This window comes from Cherax quadricarinatus, chromosome 25 (genome assembly GCF_038502225.1).
Source record: "Cherax quadricarinatus isolate ZL_2023a chromosome 25, ASM3850222v1, whole genome shotgun sequence".
NCBI classification, from domain to species: Eukaryota; Metazoa; Arthropoda; class Malacostraca; order Decapoda; family Parastacidae; genus Cherax; species Cherax quadricarinatus.
In genome coordinates, this window is record NC_091316.1 from 26918152 (window position 1) to 26933303 (window position 15152).

At 39.7% G+C, this 15152-nt stretch overlaps 1 protein-coding gene across 1 annotated transcript in view; it reads left to right on the plus strand.

Moving 5' to 3' along the window:
• LOC128689929 (gamma-taxilin) overlaps positions 1–15152 on the plus strand; it is a 202976-nt gene that overhangs the window by 66010 nt on the left and 121814 nt on the right. The window contains exons 3-4 of the mRNA XM_070088706.1: positions 1552–1922; positions 2164–2307. Coding sequence (XP_069944807.1) covers positions 1552–1922; positions 2164–2307 — 515 coding nt within the window. The remainder of the gene's footprint in view (positions 1–1551; positions 1923–2163; positions 2308–15152) is intronic.

The window sequence follows — 15152 nt, forward strand, 5'->3', positions numbered from 1 at the left end:
GCCTTAAATCCACTCACATCATCACTAGTTGCAGGCATTTTTCTAATTAAATCATCATGCAACTTCCTAGCCTTTTCACATATGATCGCTTGAGAGATGCTATCTCCTGCTATCTGTTTTTCGTTTATCCACACCAATAACAGTCCCTCAACATCATCTATCACTTGCGATCTCTGTTTCGAAAACAAAGTTGCACCTTTGGCAAGAACAGCTTCCTTGATTGCCGTTTTCTTGGACACAATAGTAGCGATGGTTGATTGGGGTTTTGTGTACAACCTGGCCAGCTCGGAGACACACACTCCATTTTCATACTTAGCAATGATCTCTTTCTTCATATCCATAGTAATTCTCACTCTTTTTGCTGTAGGGTTGGCACTAGAAGCTTTCTTGCAGCCCATGGTGACTTATTTTGTAGGTGCAATCACTAAAAAGGCTGTGATAATATGAAATGTTCCGATTGTATGCTTGGAAGTGACTGCAGTGGCTGGCTTGTAAACACTGGCACCCACGGAACAAGTGAGGCGGGCTCAGGCTGCACGTGGACGCATCTCGAACGAATCGCGTTGAACGAGATTTTTAGCGCTAGCCGAGGCAAAATTTTTGTGTTAAAATGTATCGCTAGGCGGATTTAATGTTATGCGATGCGTTCGTTAGGCGAGGGTCCACTGTATTTTGATGCATAAACGTGTCGTTATCTGATTTTTATGTTATCCGACGACATCGTTATCTGAGGGTCCACTGTATTTTACTTTTTTATTGTTTTCTGTAATATAAGAGTTATGCAAATTAAAATAAAGTTATCAAGTTGGAGTTTTGTTTTTATTTTATTTTTTCTTTCTAACATACGTTCATATTTAATTCACCATTTGACATTGTTACAAAGTGGGCGGAGCTAGCTATAACAGAGAAGTGAGCAGTGTCTCAGTAACTCATGATTGCCCATATAAAATATTGTATAATTATATTATTACTATCAATAAAGGTTATCTACCTATCGTATTTATTCCAGAATGATATTAGGTTTAACATGAATAATGTAGAAGCATGATAAAGATGCCCAAATTAATAAAAACTGACATTATATAGAGAGGTATTGAAGGGTGGAGGGCAGGGAGGGATAAAAAAAAAAGAAAGTGACTGCGACCATTACTATAGAAGATCACTTTTATCCTATGCAAAGACAAAAAAGTGCGATTTTTCTCAAAAAAAAAAAAGAAAAAAAAAATTCCCAAGTAATCAGCTATGCATGCATTTCCTGGAATATCTCAGAAGTAAGTCATTGACCTATTTTATATTTTATTACCATTAATAATAAACAGATTGAAAGGAATTTCCTAGCAAACATAAAACTGAATGTTTTAATTTTGGGTGGCGACATTTTGAAGTGTCAGTAAAGGGTGATTCCTCGATTAGCGATGAATTTGTTTACCGACTTGGTCTTAGAAATGGAACTCCGTCGGTAAATGAGGAGAGGCTGTACTGTACTATGCCTTATTGTAATAAAATATTAAGTTCAGTAATTTTGTATGTCATTAAACTCTTGCATTGCAGTGCCTGAAGAAGAGAGTACCAGTGCCCAGTGTGTGGAAACAACCTCTGTATTGAATAGAGGTGATCCGAACCAGAGCAGCTGCCCGTTAACATTGAAGCTGAATGCCGAGGAATTTGAGGAAAAGATTAATGTTGTTGAGAATGACATAGGAGCCTTAGAGGAAGAAAATGTAATATCAGAGGATCAAACCCTTGCTGCAGAGAATGGCAGTTTAACTCAAATCTGTGATAATTTAGTTTCTGAGTTTGGAGCATCTTTGTGTGAGTTCAGTGATAGAGTTGTCTCTTGTGATACTGCTGCACAAAAAAACAGAGAATCACACTTAGGTGAGAAGCAGTCCAGCATGGCAGAAACGAAACATAATAAACAGGTAAAGGGAAGCTTTGTCGTAAAATACAAAATAATATATGTATATAAGAGGTTAAAATTATTTAAAAGGTATCCAAGTTGAAGATAAGCTAGATTAATGAAGCCTTCATTTTTGCAAGATAGTATGTTTTAACCACTTAAGTTAGAGTCTTCATAAACTATCAGAGACCCAAATATGAATTTTACCTAAATCTGTATTGCCACTAATGTTTTACTGAGGAAGGCCTGTACTTTCTCCACAGCAAAAAAAGGACAAGAAGAGGAAGGATAGAGATTCTGGTGTTGAAGCCATTACTGCTGCACTGAAGGCTCTTCCCTTAGAACAGCAAGTATCAACATTGCTGGCTAAATATGCAGAGCTAGCTGAAGATAAAAGGCACTTGCAGGTAACATGGCATGAAAGTGCTTAGTTTTATGTGCAGTACATACTAATATATATGTGTGTTCATGTGATTATCTGTAGTTACAGGAGCAAACCTGTGCATGTGGGAGCCTATCTTCATTCATTAATTTATTAATATTTTTTTAGGTTTTCCATAAAGTTTTACATATGCTCACTCTTTTTGGATGCCATTCCAGAGTTTTACCATTCTAGTTGGAAGTGGTTGTCAGTCATTATGTGGAAGAGGAGACAAAATAGCACAAGTCTAACATTTTGCTCAAGGTGAGTTTTATAAAGTCATGACTTTATACAATTGCCCTTAAGCAAGATGTTATTACCATAAAGGCTTATGCTGTTCTGACTTTCTTCATCTATTATTCTGTTGTGAAAAAAAAAAGCTTCCTACATACAATGTCTTTTGGTACTGCTTTTTTTTTTTTTTTGACTTGCACTTATGACCTCTTGTTTATGCTGCTGATTAAGCCAAGAACTATTTAAAAAAATCTCTGTGAAATTGCATGTGATTGTAATGTCACCATCAGCTAACATATTTAGTCTTTTCAGTCATTTTTATATCTTTTTATTTTAGCTGTATGATTCACTTGTAGCATGTCTTAGTATTTTTCTAGCCTACTTTTTTTTTGTAGTGTATTCTCTATTTATGTATACTCAGATTTTGATGTAAAATATGTTGTGAATTTCTTTTTATTGTATATCAAAATATGTGAAGGCTTAGTTATAGGTGGTAATAGCAAGCAGTTGTTCATGGTGCTTGTAAAGTCGGCTGCTTGAGGGTCATCTAAGATGAAGGTTATGGTGAAGTCACCAGCAAGTATTAGATGGTGCTTATTCTTATTCAGCTCTGTGTTAATCATTAATTTTTTTTAGGCTGTCACTGAAGACGTAAGTGTTTATATGAGGTAACCTGTAGGCTGCTCCAACTGTAATTGGGGTTTTTAACCCTTTGAGGGCCCGTGCCGTGTTCTACAGCCTTGAAGCAAGGGTCACTTCCGTAGTTCTACACCATGAGCTCAGCTCACTCAGATAAGCTGTGAGGAGTAAATTTGGGCCTAGATATGAGAGAATGCATCATTGTGGTAAGTGTGCACCATATAATGCAGCACACGGTGCACAATGAGAAAAAAACTGCGACTGTGTTTTTGGATTAAAACAGCGACTCTGTGGTGTATTTTCGTATGGTTTTTATGGATGCATTCACGGTTTCTTGGTTTCATTTGATAGAATGGAAGATATATTACAAAAATAGAGATGATTTTGATTGGTTTTAGTACTGAAAATAGTAGCTTGAAATTGAGCTCAAAGTAGCGGAAATGTTCTATTTTTACCGATGTTCAAGGGTAAACAAATCACATCATGTGTCCAATACACGTCAGCTGGTGGGTCTAATATGCGTCCATAAATGCACTGATATCATTTATACAGTTATTACAATATTGCATAACAGTAAATCTATTGGTTGGTGTGGATAAAAATTCTTTATGTGAATAAAAAATCAAAATGGAATTCATATGTAAAGCCTGGAAATGTGACTAATAAACAGAGGAAATGTTTTAGTGCCAGGAATCCTTGCATTGTTTATTCTGGACCCTATTTTAAAATTGGAATACTTTGAACTTTGTTTGAAATTGGCTAAATTACCAGTGTCTGATAACTTTATCGGGTAGTTGAAGTAGTTGATTGGGCAGTTTCTTGTGCTCAGTCGGTAAAATAGAAAGGATACTAGCAAAATAGCTAAGGATTTGGTTGACTGGAACAATGTACAGTGGACCCCCGGTTAACGATATTTTTTCACTCCAGAAGTATGTTCAGGTGCCAGTACTGACCGAATTTGTTCCCATAAGAAATATTGTGAAGTAGATTAGTCCATTTCAGACCCCCAAACATACATGTACAAACGCACTTACATAAATACACTTACATAATTGGTTGCATTCGGAGGTAATCGTTATGCGGGGGTCCACTGTAATTGGGAGTCACAGTGGGCAAAATTGCCAATGTATAAATATCGCTGATGCAGGAAAATTTGCGATAGTGTAATTTTATCAGTTTTCCATCAAATTTCGTACTTTTTGTTTTATTACCTTCAGAAAAAGATTCCCTACATGTGGACAAGTTTCAGATTGGGGGTCTGGACCCTGAAAGGGTTAACTTTTTGGTTGTAATTATAACATATATATTTGCCATATCTAGGTAGTAGGTTGGTAGACAGCAACCGCCCAGGGAGGTACTACCGTCCTGCCAAGTGAGTGTAAAACGAAAGCCTGTAATTGTTTTACATGATGGTAGGATTGCTGGTGTACATTTTTCTGTCTCATAAACATGCAAGGTTTCAGGTACATCTTGCTACTTCTACTTACACTTAGGTCACACTACACATACATGTACAAGCATATATATACACACACCCTTCTGGGTTTTCTTCTATTTTCTTACTAGTTCTTGTTCTTGTTTATCTCCTCTTACCTCCATGGGGAAGTGGAACAGAATTCTTCCTTCGTAAGCCATGCGTGTTGTAAGAGGCGACTAAGATGCCGGGAGCAAGGGGCTAGTAACCCCTTCTCCTGTATATATTACTAAATGTAAAAGGAGAAACTTTCGTTTTTCCTTTTGTGCCACCCCGCCTCGGTGGGATATGGCCGGTGTGTTGAAAGAAAGAAAGATATTTGCCATGTTCATTCCTGGCACATGTAGAGTTAATAAATAATAATTCATTGGAGTAGTGGATTGCAGTACTACCTATTTGATCAGACATACAGTTATGTATGGCTGTGTACCCAGATAAGGCAAAGATGTCTGTTGTGTCATGTTTAAACTAGATTTCAGTAAGAATAATGAAAGAAATGTTAACATTTAAAGAATTAACTTGGGCTAAGAGGTCATTGTAGTGTTTGCTCAGGGATCAAACATTATAATTGAATACAGCAGGGTCCCGCTTTACAGCATTTTTGCCTTATGGCATTCTGCTAATACGGCGATTTCAAATTACAGTGGACCCCGGCATACGATATTAATCCGTTCCTGAGAGCTAATCGTATGCCGAAATTATCGTAAGGCGAATTAATTTTCCCCCATAAGAAATAATGGAAATCAAATTAATCCGTGCAAGACACCCGAAAGAATGAAATTTTTTTTTTTTACCACATGAAATATTAATTTTAATGCACACAAACTGAAGAAGACATCCACACGTACGAAACTACTAAGAATAGCATACATGACACTTACCTTTAATGAAGATCTGGTGATGATTGATGGGATGGGAGGAAGGGAGTGTGTGGAAGTTGTTATTGTTTAGAAGGGGAATCCCCTTCCATTAGGACTTGAGGTAGCAAGTCCTTTTCTGGGGTTACTTCCCTTCTTCTTTTAATGCCACTAGGACCAGCTTGAGAGTCACTGGGCCTCTGTCGCACAACATATCTGTCCATAGTGGCCTGTACCTCCCGTTCCTTTAAAACTTTCCTAAAATGGGCCATAACATTGTCATTGTACATGTTGCCAACACGGCTTGCAGTAGCTGTGTTGGGGTGATTTTCATCCGCAAAGGTTTGCAGTTCAACCCACTTTTCCTACATTTCCTTAATCTTTGAAGTAGGCAAGTTCCTCAATTTCTCTCTCCCCTCCTCTGAAGCAGTTTCCTCAGGTGTGGCCTCTTGCTGTTGAAGATGATCTTGCAGCTCATCAGTGGTTAGTTCTTCATTGTCCTCCTCCACCAACTCTTCCACATCCTCCCCACTAACCTCCAACCCCATGAACTTTCCCAATGCCACAATAGATTCCATTCCTACACATTGTGGCCACAGTTTCTTCCAAGCAGAGTTCAAGGTCCTCTTAGTCACTCCCTCCCAAGCCTTACCTATAAGGTTTACACAAGTGAAGATATGAAAGTGATCTTTCCAAAACTCTTCTAGAGTCAACCGAGTGTCTGAGGTCACCTCAAAGCACTTTTGAAACATAGCTTTTGTGTAGAGCTTTTTGAAGTTTGAAATGACCTGTTGGTCCATAGGCTGCAGGAGAGGAGTGGTATTAGGAGGCAAAAACTTGACCTTAATGAAGCTCATGTCCATAGAAAGTCGCTCTGCCAAATCTGAAGGATGACCAGGAGCATTGTCTAATACCAGGAGGCACTTAAGGTCCAATTTCTTTTCCATTAGGTAATTTTTCACAGTGGGGGCAAATGCATTGTGTAACCAGTCATAGAAAAAGGTCCTAGTGATCCATGCCTTACTGTTTGCCCTCCACATCACACACAAATTAGCCTTGACAACATTGTTTTGCCTGAACGCTCTGGGAGTTTTAGATTAATACACCAATAAAGGCTGCACTTTGCAATCACCACTAGCATTAGCACACATCAGAAGAGTAAGCCTGTCTTTCATAGGCTTATGTCCTGGGAGTGCCTTTTCTTCCTGAGTAATGTAGGTCCTGCTTGGCAATTTCTTCCAAAACAGGCCTGTTTCGTTTGCAATTAAACACTTGTTCAGGTTTCAATTCTTCACTGTCTATGTAATCCTTGAATTCCTTCACATATTTTTCAGCTGCTTTTTAGTCCGAACTGGCAGCCTCACCATGCCTTATCACACTATGTATGCCACTACGATTCTTAAATCTTTCAAACCAACCTTTGCTGGCCTTAAATTCACTCACATTACCACTAGTTGCAGGCATTTTTTCAATTAAATCCTCATGCAACTTCCTAGCCTTTTCACATATGGTCGCTTGAGAGATGCTATCTCCTGCTATCTGTTTTTCATTTATCCACACCAATAACAGTCTCTCAACATCTTCTAACACTTGCGATCTTTGTTTCGAAAACAGACATGCACCTTTTGCAAGAACAGCTTCCTTGATTGCCGTTTTGTTGGCCACTATAGTAGCAATGGTTGATTGGGGTTTGGTATACAACCTGGCCAGCTCCGACACATGCACTCCACTTTCGTACTTTGCAATTATCTCTTTCTTCATTTCCATAGCAGTTTGCACCCTTTTTCCAGCAGGGTTGACACTAGAAGCTTTCTGGGGCCCATGGTGACTTATTTTGCAGAAACAAGCACCAAAAACACTGTGATAATATGGAATGTACCGAATGTATGCTTAGATGCGACCGCACTGGCTGGCTTGTAAACACTGGCACGCACGGAGCAGCTGAGGACACACGTGGGACGCATCCCGGACGAATCGCGTGTGGCGGGTTTTTTAATGTGTGGCGAGGCAAAATTTTTGCGTTAAAGTGTATCGTATGCTGGATTTAACGTATGCCAATGCCATCGTATGCCGGGGGTCCACTGTATTGCCACTAATACGGCGACCCCCCCCAGTTTGTTTACATTCTCTATGAGCATCTCTCTCTATTATGTCTGGAAGTTTTCCAAAATTTCAAGTGTTTTAAAGTTATTGCATATTTTATATATACTCTGATATTTATACTTGTGTACCTGTACCTAATTATACTTACACACTGTGCTAGGATGCAGGTACACATTAAAATCACTAAGAGTCTGTACTCTTGAAGACTCCATATTAATAATCTCTTGGGTGCATTAAATGTTGTATATTACGTTAATACAGACATTTCCACTAATCCATCTTTTATATTTATTTCAAAATTATGTAAGAAACATGCTACATAACATAAAACATACACTCACTGTATAAAAATTGACATAAATATAAGATTTGCTTACCAAGCGGTTGGTGGGAGGGTCAGAAGAATTAGGTTTTCTCTAGTCAAACACCAGTTACTTAACTGTAGAAAAATAGTCCTTTTTGTATGCCTTCACTCTATCTATATCTATTCACTACTCGCTGCTGCTGCTGCTGCTGCTGCTGCTGCTGCTGCTGCTGCTGCTGCTGCTGCTGCTGCTGCTGCTGCTGCTGCTGCTGCTGCTGCTGCTGCTGCTGCTGCTGCTGCTGCTGCTGCTGCTGCTGCTGCTGCTGCTGCTGCTGCTGCTGCTGCTGCTGCTGCTGCTGCTGCTGCTGCTGCTGCTGCTGCTGCTGCTGCTGCTGCTGCTGCTGCTGCTGCTGCTGCTGCTGCTGCTGCTGCTGCTGCTGCTGCTGCTGCTGCTGCTGCTGCTGCTGCTGCTGCTGCTGCTGCTGCTGCTGCTGCTGCTGCTGCTGCTGCTGCTGCTGCTGCTGCTGCTGCTGCTGCTGCTGCTGCTGCTGCTGCTGCTGCTGCTGCTGCTGCTGCTGCTGCTGCTGCTGCTGCTGCTGCTGCTGCTGCTGCTGCTGCTGCTGCTGCTGCTGCTGCTGCTGCTGCTGCTGCTGCTGCTGCTGCTGCTGCTGCTGCTGCTGCTGCTGCTGCTGCTGCTGCTGCTGCTGCTGCTGCTGCTGCTGCTGCTGCTGCTGCTGCTGCTGCTGCTGCTGCTGCTGCTGCTGCTGCTGCTGCTGCTGCTGCTGCTGCTGCTGCTGCTGCTGCTGCTGCTGCTGCTGCTGCTGCTGCTGCTGCTGCTGCTGCTGCTGCTGCTGCTGCTGCTGCTGCTGCTGCTGCTGCTGCTGCTGCTGCTGCTGCTGCTGCTGCTGCTGCTGCTGCTGCTGCTGCTGCTGCTGCTGCTGCTGCTGCTGCTGCTGCTGCTGCTCTAAAAATGAAATGGTGTGTTGCATGATAATGGGAGTGTTGCTGTTTATTTATTCTGTACTAACTTGTCAGAGCATCATTCCTTCTAAAAATGTTACATGAGAATGGAAGTGTTGGTCTTTATTTATTTTACTGTACCACTGTAGAGACAACTTGTACACAATGTAAGATATGTGTATGAACCATAACCAGACAGTTTGTCTGTTTTTTACATAGTACTCAGCATGGGTGGGGTGGGCATGTGGGCTACCCTACATCCCACACCTGACTTTCTACAAATACAGTGGAACCTTGACTTACGAGTGTCCCAACTTACGAGTTTTTTGAGATACGAGCTGTCCCTGGGTTGATTTTTTGCCCTGAGTTACGAGCCAGCTCCCCTCCCCCCTTCCCCCTCAACCCAAAACCTGGACACCTCGCTTGTTTATCTATGATTTCATGTTTTAATTCCATGGACATCATTCTCTTTTTCTTCTCAGCAATAATAATATAACAATATAATATTATTACAGTCAAGTCATTCAGTAAGTCAGTCAGTCAAGTCATTCAGTAAGTCAGTCAGTCAAGTCAATCAGTAAGTCAGTCAGTCAAGTCATTCAGTAAGTCAGTCAAATTATTCAGTAAGTCAAGTCATTCAGTAAGTCAATCAAGTCATTCAGTAAGTCAGTCAAGTCACTCAATAAGTCAGTCAAATCACTCAGAAGTCATTCAGTAAGTCAGTTATTCAGTAACTCAGTCTTTCAGTAAGTCAGTCAGTCAGTCAGTCAGTCAGTTCAGTCAGTCAGTCAGTCATTCAGTCAGTCAGTCACAAACTCATGTTAACCTCTTTTTCTGTGTACAAAGTAACACTTCAGTTAAGGCTACAGGTTATCTCTTGTCTAATATCTTTGTTTATTCTAAGACCTAAGTGCTTATACCTCTTTGTGCCACTTTCAGCAACACTAGTATGGCTACTGGGTGTCATGATTGCTTGGCAGATACAAAATATAGTAATTAAAATATCATAACACATTTGACAAACAAAGCTGCCTTGTAGGAGAGAAAGACTGGACACATATGAATTAGGAATGCTGGGATGGTGGGGAAGTGGTGTCTGGGAGTGGTAAGGGTTGGTGGGGGGTGGGGAATGGGAGTGGTAAGGGTTGGTGGGGGGTGGGGAATGGGAGTGGTAAAGGTTGGTGGGGGGTGGGGTCTGGGAGTGGTAGGGGGGGGCTCCCCGGCTGCTCTACAACAAGGTGGCCACTTGAGCAAAAGAAAATTTTTTTTTCCTTCCCACAAACTGAACCATGTTAAATTAGTTATACAACGTGTTACATAAAATTGTGCAGCAATTCTTCAGTGGCGTTCTACTGTATTATTATAATAATAGAGCTTCAGTTCCCTAAATTAATAATAATGTTAATAATGATAGAGCTTCAGTTCCCTAAATTAATAAAAATAATAATAATAGTATAATAATAATATAATGATAGAGCTTTAGTTCCCTAAATTAATAATAATAATAATTATTATAATAATGATAGCGCTTCAGTTCCCTAAATTAATAATAATAATAATAATAATGCATATTACGTATGTAATAATAATTCAGATTGCTTCTGCTAGTTGGCACAGCTGGTAAGCAGTAAACATGTTTACATCACTGTGGGGGCAGTTCTATCGTTCTTGTTTACATTTTTTTGCAGTCATTCGGCCAAATTTCTTTTTTCTAACCATGGGTCCTAGTGATCTACTGCAGTTAGCCTCAAAAGCACTCTGTCTTCTCTTACAGTAAGAACATGGGAAGATACTAGAGTGAAATTGGGACAGAAATGGCGGGGTTTTTTGCCTCTGCCACTATATTATGGGCTATTTTATTCATTCTAGAGTATATATCATGTTTCTGTGCTAATTATATTGTTTATTATGACATATTAGATGAATTGTGATATATAAGCCGTACAGTTGATAATAGCATCATATTCAAGTATTTTTTTCTCGTCTCTCCAGAGTGCAGGAACGAATTAATGGCTTTTCAATTAATTTAAATGAAGAAAATTAATTTGTTATACGAGTAAATTGAGTTATGAGCTAACTCCTGGAATGGATTAAACTCGTAAGTCAAGGTTCCACTGTACATACTTTTAGAAAATTAATTTGTTATACGAGTAAATTGAGTTATGAGCTAACTCCTGGAATGGATTAAACTCGTAAGTCAAGGTTCCACTGTACATACTTTTAGAAAATTAATTTGTTATACGAGTAAATTGAGTTATGAACTAACTCCTGGAATGGATTAAACTCGTAAGTCAAGGTTCCACTGTACATACTTTTCACCTCTCACCCTACATTAAGACCATTAAGACTACAAATATTTTAAGGTAAGTAACGAGTGTACTGTATATGCATTTTATCACTCTAGGGCGCTTTAAGCATTGTAGTATATTATGTGTGGATGGGATGGCCAGGAGGGCTACCATACCTACCCGCACCTAACTTCTTACAATAAATACTACTTACCTTTTGCCCTACATTAAGACTACAGATATTTTGAGGCAAATAATGAGTGTACTGTGTGTGTATTTTACTTTTTATTGTATTTTAATGCCTTGTTCTATTTTATCTATTTAATGCCTTGTTCTATTTTATCTGGCATTTATATTCATTTATAAGTGGAAAAAATGGCGTTCTGCTTCCTGGCAATGTCTGCTTTGCGGCAGTATCCTGGAACCAAACCTGCCGTATAAGTGGGGCCCTACTGTACTGTTATATTCTTGGTGGTGCTCAGAACAGTTTTTGAATGACTTGCTGTGTAATAAAGACATTTATTTTTGGAAGGGTATTGATTGTCATTGCCATGGGGAAGTGGAACAGAATTCTTCCTCCATAAGCCATGCATGTCATAAGAGGCAACTGAAATGCCAGGAGCAAGGGGCTAGTAATCCTTTCTCCTGTATACATTACTAAATTTAAAAAGAAACTTTTTTTATATTTATATTTTTTAGGTCACCCTGCCTTGGTGGGATATGGCTGGTTTGTTAAAAAAAATAAAAAAATTGTCACTATGGTTTAACCCTTTGACTGTTTCCGACGTATAAATACGTCTTGCGAGCCAATGTTTCTGACGTATTTATACGCATAAATTCTAGCAATTTATGCGTATAAATACGTCAGAAACATTGGCTCGCAAGACGTATTTATACGTCGGAAACAGTCAAAGGGTTAAACCATAGTGACAATTTTTTTTATTTTTTTTTAACAAACCAGCCATATCCCACCAAGGCAGGGTGACCTAAAAAATATAAATATAAAAAAAGTTTCTTTTTAAATTTAGTAATGTATACAGGAGAAAGGATTACTAGCCCCTTGCTCCTGGCATTTCAGTTGCCTCTTATGACATGCATGGCTTATGGAGGAAGAATTCTGTTCCACTTCCCCATGGCAATGACAATCAATACCCTTCCAAAAATAAATGTCTTTATTACACAGCAAGTCATTCAAAAACTGTTCTGAGCACCACCAAGAATATAACAGTACAGTAGGGCCCCACTTATACGGCAGGTTTGGTTCCAGGATACTGCCGCAAAGCAGACATTGCCAGGAAGCAGAACGCCATTTTTTCCACTTATAAATGAATATAAATGCCAGATAAAATAGACTTCCAGCAGGCATGCGTGAGCGTGTTTGATAGGAGTGAATGGAGACAAATGGTTTTTAATACTTGACGTGCTGTTGGAGTGTGAGCAAAGTAACATTTATGAAGGGATTCAGGGAAACCGGCAGGCCGGACTTGAGTCCTGGAGATGGGAAGTACAGTGCCTGCACTCTGAAGGAGGGGTGTTAATGTTGCAGTTTAAAAACTGTAGTGTAAAGCACCCTTCTGGCAAGACAGTGATGGAGTGAATGATGGTGAAAGTTTTTCTTTTTCGGGCCACCCTGCCTTGGTGGGAATCGGCCGGTGTGATAATAAAATAAAATAAAAATTCTAGCAGCTTCAAATCAAGCAGGAGAAAGCTGGTAGGCCCACATGTGAGAGAATGGGTCTCCATGGTCAGTGTGCACCATATAAAAAAAATCGGGGAGCCAGTGGTGCATTGTGGGAATGCCATTTCAGTTGTCATTTTTCAGCATGTCTAGCAGTAAGAAATATGTGATTCCCCAGCAAATCTGGGACTCTTCTCTTCCCAAGTGATGCTCTAACACAGATGGAAGTGTCAGTGAAGATCAATTTCATGATTTGGAGGAGTTTGAGACCAAAAGCAATGGAGGAGGAGGAGGGGGAGGAGGGGAGGAAGAGGAGGAGGAGGAGGAGGAGGAGGAGGGAAGGAAGAGGAGGAGGAGGAGGAGGAGGAGGAGGAGGAGGAGGAGGAGAAGAGGAGGAGGAGGAGGAGGAGGAGGAGGAGGAGGAGGAGGAAGAAGAAGATGTAATAATATTGTTCCCTTGAAGCAAGGAAAAAAAAAGTCCACCCCATGACAGTGACAAGATAAGGGGAGATAACATCTGATAAGAGCTGACTTTGATGAGCATAAAGGAGGGTAATATTACATGACCATTGCCCTCCCTTTGTTTTTGCTGGTACACAAACATTTCTGTCTGTCTATTTGTCTGTCTGTCAAGCTCCCTGTCTGTCCATCTAGCTCTCTGTCTCAGAGAGAGCCACAAGACTGTGTCATCACGTTTACTCACATCTTCAAGCAGAGTATAGCACTTTGTCTGGATTTCTTGGGTTATCCTAGGTAATTTACACTATGTATACTTGTATTTATGTGTACTTGTGAGACAGAGATAGGCAGACAGATAGAAAGAGAGACAGATTGAAAGATATAGAATGAGGGAGAAAGATAATTAGATAGAATGGAGGAGGGGAAGCAGCATCCGACCCCATTGTTTTGACAGGCGGTAGGGGTAGTGACTAATGAGACAATATGTCACTTTGACAGCTGCCGACTTCTGACTCAAAACAATTATAAGCCACACACTCGCACACAAGACAAGGAGGAGGAGAAGGAGGAGGAGGAGGAGGAGGAGGAGGAGGAGGAGGAGGAGGAGGAGGAGGAGGAGGAGGAGGAGAAGGAGGATGAGAAGGAGGAGGAGGAGGAGGAGGATGATTGTTTGTTTGTTTTTGTAAACAAGTTTTGTAAACAATATATTGATAATTATGTTTGTGTGCTTATTGTGTTGTATACAACGAGTGTATATATATACATTGCACCTTACTTTGGTCTCATAGGCCACATAAGTTATGTGAAAAAATAAAATAGTGAAAAAAACAAAAAACCTTCAATTACAAGTAAACTAAAGTTTACCGGGTGAGCGGCAGTCGCCGCTGTTGCCATACGCGGCTCATTTTCTGCAAACTTCACGGCTCTATATCTCGGTAAGTACCGATGGCAAAAATTTTTTTTTGGGACTAAAACACTCAGAAAAATAATCTTAACATTTTCATAAGAAAAAATAATTTTTTTTTTTGAATATTTGGCGACATAGAATGACAGTTTCAGAGAGGGGCCTGAAACAGTCAAAGGGTTAACAAGAGGTTAGTATCTGGATTGATCTCTGCATTCATGAGTGAAAAGTGGGAAGAATGTTAGTATGTAGATGGACGAAGGATAAGAGAAATTAAATGAGAAATAATAACAGGTAGACAAAATATAGCAGGTATAACTAGTGAAAAAAAATTATGAAAACAAAACTGGTATAACTACTATCAAAAATGACTGAGAATTAAAACAATGTCCGGAGTAAAAACTCCAATTCAGTTACTTTTTTGTTTTTTACTGTATTGGCTGTCTCCCACTGAGGCAGGGTGACCTAAAAAAAAAAGTTTTTCTTCTTACATTTAGTAATTTATACAGAGAAGGGGGTTTACTAGCCCCTTGTTCCTGGCATTTTACTTGCCTCTTATGACACACATGGCTTATGGAGGAAGAATTTTTTCCCACTTCCTCATGGATCATCTAGTTATTTATAATACGATATTAACCCGTAAACGGTCCAAGCAGATCTACGTTCATGTGTAGTGCTACAAAAGTAGATCTACGTTTTTTTTTTACATATTTTCAAATATAACAAAAAAAAAAAGTAGATCAAAGTTTTTTTACACATTTTCAAATGTAAAAAACAAAAAGAAGATCTACATTTTTTACATACTTTCAGATGTTGAAAAAACATATATATACGTTTGGACCATTTACGGGTTAAGGATAGGAATAAAATTTAGCACCTGATATTGCATAAATTCTTGACATAAACTACTAACAATAGACTACAAAATAAT